Raw genomic sequence first — 5,964 nt, 5'->3', positions numbered from 1 at the left:
CTAAATGCTCGGGGTGTGCATGGCACGCCCTGCAGCTATCATCGGGAATGTCTTGGCTCAAAATGTGGCGACAGTATGTTAAGGTGGAAATGACACCGTCTTAGCATGCACAAATGAAACCCTCTGTACCAGACTTCAATCCGGGCGATTTAAGAAAAGCAAACGTTAGCTCACAAGACATTGACTGATCCTTCACATTTCTGTGGAAGATACCGTGCATCCTCTTATCTAGGAGCTGTTCACGAAAGTTTTTCTCTTGTGCTTTCTTAATCCGGGCTTTCAGGAGTGAGTACTCGAGATAGATTAGATTTGATGCATTTTGCTCACCCCTAATACTGAAGTCAAGTCCGAGTGTTTCAGCAGCCTCCTCCGCTGCTTTGTACAGAAATGCTCCTTTCCCTACTTCATCGTGATTCCTGACCATTTTACCCAACTGTCCAATCAGGCTAAAGATGAAAGATCAACTCATTTTTGTGGAAGCTTTCTTGCTTGCGGGGGCTCTGTCTGCCCCTCCACTCTCAAGTTACCCCCAGCAAGGCCCAAGACGCCGGGGTAGGGATCTTTGAAATTTTGCAATCAGAGGTTCAAACGGGTCCCACCAGGGCTGCTGGGGGGTGCAGAGAGGTGACGTCACTGACGGTAATTGGCGAAATTGGAAATTTTAGCTGGCCCAGGGTTGCAGCTTGCTTCAATCCCTTTATGGCTGTAAAAAATGAAGGCCCGGATAAGTGCTCGGTTATGACCGAGACCGTCTCAAAGGACTGCCAATTTTCAATCTGGCAAACAATTGAAAATAGAAAATAGGAGAAAATAGGAGAGCTATCTCAAAAGCTTTCGGCTAGGGTATTCATTTCGGATATTTTTATAAAACTGGTCGTCTGGATTTCTTTTTAACCTGGCTATCATCCCTGGAATTATGGAAGGACAGTACTAAATTAAATGCTAAATTATGACTATGGAAACAGAGATCAAATACCTCTAGTCCCTTCTCGCGAGGTATCATAAAAATAAAGAGGGTGTGAGGTCAAAAAGAAAATCTTTAAAAATCTATCGGACGTTACAATATTATGGTTTCTTCACTTATTATCAGAACTCGGTTATGAGAATATAAAGTAAATCAAAGAATTTAGTGCTTTACATTTTTAATAACATTTTGAAAATTAGGAATGTAATATATGAACTTCTTATACATTTACAAAATTTCACCAGTTAATTTTTTATAGTTTTATCTTGTTTTGAGTGCACTAAGTTTAGTGTAAAAATATTTGAATTCATTATAATTAAGTTCGATAAATCTTGAATAGGAAGAATTATAAATTTCAATTGTAATCTCACACCAAATTTCGCAATCATTACTGTCATCTTATTAGCTGACTAGATTATCGATCCGGTTCGATTCTGGCTCATACGTTACGTTCCATGATCCAATGATTTTTTTCTTCACGTGGTGCTTTTGAGGATAAAACCACCTATTTGTATTCTTTTTCTTTTAAAATATGGAATAAACAACATATACAACATACAAAGTGTCTTTAATCAAAAATAATAGCTATAAAATAACATTTCTTTATTTTGAACTTATTACTTTTGACAAAAGATGTTATCTATATAATAATCTTAAATTTTGGGCCAATGTGGACCTTACAGGGGGCTTATCTGGGCACTGCAAAAGGCCACTTTATTGATCCTCCTTGGGCAGCCTGCATGGGGTATTCGAAGGTGAGCCTGTCGAAACTATGTGAGCTCTTGCGTAGTTGACCAACGTAAGGACAACGTAGTAAAGGGGCAAGTTACTATGGCCCTCGCGGGGGCCAACACAAAATTTCTACGCGAGAATAAGAGAATTGACCAAATATTTGAAATTATTGTTCCTGTACATGTCAATATCAAATCTCATAGCAAAATCTGATATATCTTCTTATTCATTTTTTAAATATTATTATTAAACTTATATTAAAATTTCAAGGATAAAAATTATAAATATTCCTCAGTGAAACATTCTGTTATGTTAATATTTAACAGTGGATTATTTTCAAATGGGTAAAATACCAAACAAAAACATTTTCATCATTAATATTCAAATAACAATATGTTAAACAAATTTTGTTTCAGTAATAACTTGAAAATGTTTAGAAATACTTTTTTTGTTCTTCCGCGACTGACATTTCATTTCTGGACTAAAAAGAAGTTTTTAGCAAGTTTAGAACCATTTACTACGAAATTCGAAAAACTCATCAAAATACCAACTTGCCAAAAAAAGTTTTCTATGAATTTGAAAATTTAAATAATATTACCAGTAATGACTCATTAATTAAAAATATTATTTTTTATGTAAAAAATTATAAAGTTGCAAAAAATAGTTATTTAAACATTGTTCTTGTGATTGAATTTTTTCTTTCTGTCACTTCTTATCAAATGGCAGCGTTTAAAATCGAACAATTGATAATAAGAAACATTCCGCATTTAACACTTTTAATTTCAAAGTATTTAAAACTGAGAATTTATGAAACAGCATTATCGAAACTTCAGTAATAGTAGTCAAATTTTTTCTGTAAGAATAGCAGAAATTAGAAAGGGGGTCTATTTGTGCCGCAATATAAAGAGCCGAAGTTCTCTGGCATCGTGAAAAATAGTAAAATTTCAAATTAAAATATTTGGATTTACAGAATCTGAAATTGTGTTTTTTCATAGCTGCAATACTCTATCCAACAATTTAATTCCATATAAAGAAATTAAATTTCAAGTGAATTCAATTAAGATTTCTTGTACCGTACCACAAAAAATAAACTTTTATAAAATACTACTTACAAAATTTAAAAAATTATGTTCAATTTTTTTCTTCAATTTTATATACAAAATTAATCCTACAGTGTGATCATTTAAATTGTAGCTTCCAATTTTGAAAATGGAACAATTTTCAATAAAATGTAACTTTCATTTTTATTAGTTTGAAATTATTAATAAATTTTATATTTTCCAATTATTGAAAGATATCCAACAATTCTATGTTGTAATTCACGTAAAAATGTAGAATTTAAATTTTCTTAAGTTAATAAAATACCAATTTTCACAATCTATACTGTCAGAAGTTTTTCAAGTAATTTTTTTAATACTTACCAGAGTTGCAAAAGATATGAGAATATTTAGAAGTCCAGATAATGTAAAGAAATTCTTGAAACTGCTGCCGAGAACCTATAAAAACAATAAATTTTGATAAGTTTTTGAACTTATTCCTCAGTATGATATTAAATGTCCATATTTATTTTTTAACCCTCGGATGATGCCCTGGGTGTGCAGTTACCCAGAGGTCGTATAAGAGTGAAAATTGTGAAAAAGATATGAAGAGGGGAGTGAGGGTAGGGGTCGCTAAATTAGGGGGAAAATAAGGCCTAAATGTCAAGCATGTAGCCCTACCCATCAGTCTGACCAAAAAATTGATAACACTGCCTTACAGTTTGAAGTGTACAGTTTATGAATCACTATGATTTTTTTAAATTTATACAGTTTTAAGGAAATACTTGAAGAAGATGCGATTTTGGCCATTTTCAATCATTTTTGTAAATTTGTTTTGTTTCAAAACTTACTATCTTTTGCCTAGTTAAAATGACAATACTACACTTGTACAGCTGTATTCCTGACATTCTAGAGATTTTACTTCTCCCTGCAAAGTTAAAAATATGTATTTTAAACAGTTTTATCACTGAAATAAGTTATGGGTGGCTACACACCTAGTGTGCCATGAACGGGATGCCAGAAAATATGCGCAATCAGAGGGTTAAAATTCTGCTCTCGTAGTTACTTCATTATTTTATAACTGTAACCAAAAATTGTTTCTTTTTGTTAATTTTTCCAATATTAATAGATTAGATTAGTTGTTCACACCACGTAAACCGTTTTCGGGCTTTCGCTGATCTAAAATCCCCCTACAAGAAATCGTCAGACATTAAACTCTCAACTACTGAAATCCACAATGACCTCAAATATCATACTAAGCCTCCATGCAATGCCTGGCGTATGCAATCTTTTGTTTTTTCAGTTTCTAAAATCCCATACCGTCTCCAGCCTGTCTTATTTTTATTAGAAGCGCTCACATTTTCCTGAACATTTCTTCAGAGAAGTGGGAAACTACAGAAAAACAATACCCCTGCGACGGCTGGTTACCCAAAGACGAGTTTGGATGCAGACATTCGATAGAATTGCATTCATCCTCGGCATCAAACCTAACGCTCGACAGTAGTTAAACACTTGAAAACACGACTAAGCGAGAACTACGAACCGTCATCCATCTGAGCACTAACCGCCAGTGCAATGCTAATAAATACCTTTGATTATTTTTCGGAAAAGGGGTTTCGGGTAAAATGGAAATTTAAATTGTAAAAAATAGGATCAAAGTGGTACTTGAAATATTAGCTATTTTCACTTCAAACATCAGTCAACTTCACTTCGTTAAAAGCTGAAGGGAAAACAATGGATCAAATGCATGGAACAAAACTTTATTTCTGTAATATCTTTGTAATTAATAATCATTATTGCCGTTTTATTATTTCATTAAATAGTAATTAAAATACAAAAACAATTTTTAAATACACTTATATAGAAAAAATTAGCTTTTACGAAGATATTAGTAAAAAAGGGCAAAAGTGAACTGAATCCCATGGATTTGGTCCCTTGTTTTCCTCTCAGCAATCTACAAAGTGAAGTTAACTGTTGATTGAAGTGAAAATACCTCATTCTCAAACATTCTACTTAACTCATTTTATTTGTATGCAAATACAAATATCGTATCCTGTTTGATTGGAAAATCAAAATTAAAGAGAAAAAATTAGAATAATGAATCCAGTCATGAGAAGTAGAAACCAACTCATATGCAGGAAAATTCATGGCAATGCTGAAATAAAAAAAAATCTTTATTGTGAAACCTTAATTACTGTAATGACGTGGCGATAACGAATCGAGCTAGATAATTGAAAATAAAGTAGTTCACGATCGCGCTGTGTGACGCGGCACAAAAGGTCGAAGGTAACAGCTGTAATCAAAAAGGACATTATCGTTTCGTAAAACCTAGAAAGCTTAACGTAAATTAACTCAAATTAAGTTCTTTGATCCTGTTTCACTTTTTTCACATTAATTGAAGATTAGGACAATATTTACAGAAATTTTGTTTTTCCTTGAATTAGTCTCCAAAAACTGTATTAAACTGAAATTAAAATTAACCTTATTGATTTTCAAAAACCAAATAGTGATTTATCCTGATTAATATTATTTCTACTTGTCTAAATATTTTTGAATTGAATTAGTATCTTTACTAGGATCGTATATAGTTTCTTCTTCTTCGAGCTTTCATGCTTATCCCCTTCTACAATTTTTTGTAATCTACAAAGAACTAAATGCATTTTTTTTTTAATATATATATTTTAGCGATTCCGCCAACCCGGTGGAGCTCAACACATATTTTCCACAAGAAAAAACGGTACATATATTACATCCCTCTCTCCTATGATTTATAAAATATTTTATATATCAAATAGATGAGTATCTATACTATGTATATCTATGCCATCAAACATTATGCAGTAACGATGACCATAACATGCCTATGATCTGAGAAGAGAAACTTCAGGTTCGCTCCACAGGCCTCAGAAACGGCCATATTCATCCATGTTTTATATCAAATGTTATTTCAAATTAATTAGAAAATAATGCAAATTAGTTTATTTTACGTTATTCTTATGATTTCCTTTTATTAATAACACAGCCACACAGAAAAAAGTGTGCGGATATGGTAACAAGACACACGTATTCCTATGGATTTTGAGGCGCTCAATTCAAATTCGGTATCAAAAATCACCCATCACGTCATGATTGAGCCATAACCTCAAAAAATAAAGAAAAATCATGCACTGAGGCAAATAAATTTCAAAATAATGCCAGTGATGCAAATTTTCACTTCAAAAACATGTCGAC

General features: G+C 32.6%; 1 protein-coding gene across 1 annotated transcript in view; it reads right to left on the bottom strand.

Annotated features, from left to right (window-relative positions):
• Nucleotides 1-5,964, bottom strand: part of LOC117178517 — a 268,557-nt gene that overhangs the window by 209,599 nt on the left and 52,994 nt on the right. Inside the window, exon 3 of the mRNA XM_033369945.1 lies at nt 3,118-3,192. Coding sequence (XP_033225836.1) covers nt 3,118-3,192 — 75 coding nt within the window. The remainder of the gene's footprint in view (nt 1-3,117; nt 3,193-5,964) is intronic.

This window comes from Belonocnema kinseyi, chromosome 8, assembly GCF_010883055.1.
Source record: "Belonocnema kinseyi isolate 2016_QV_RU_SX_M_011 chromosome 8, B_treatae_v1, whole genome shotgun sequence".
Classification (NCBI taxonomy): Eukaryota; Metazoa; Arthropoda; class Insecta; order Hymenoptera; family Cynipidae; genus Belonocnema; species Belonocnema kinseyi.
The sequence above is the reverse complement of the archived record's forward strand: the minus strand, read 5'-3'. Positions and strand labels throughout refer to the sequence as shown.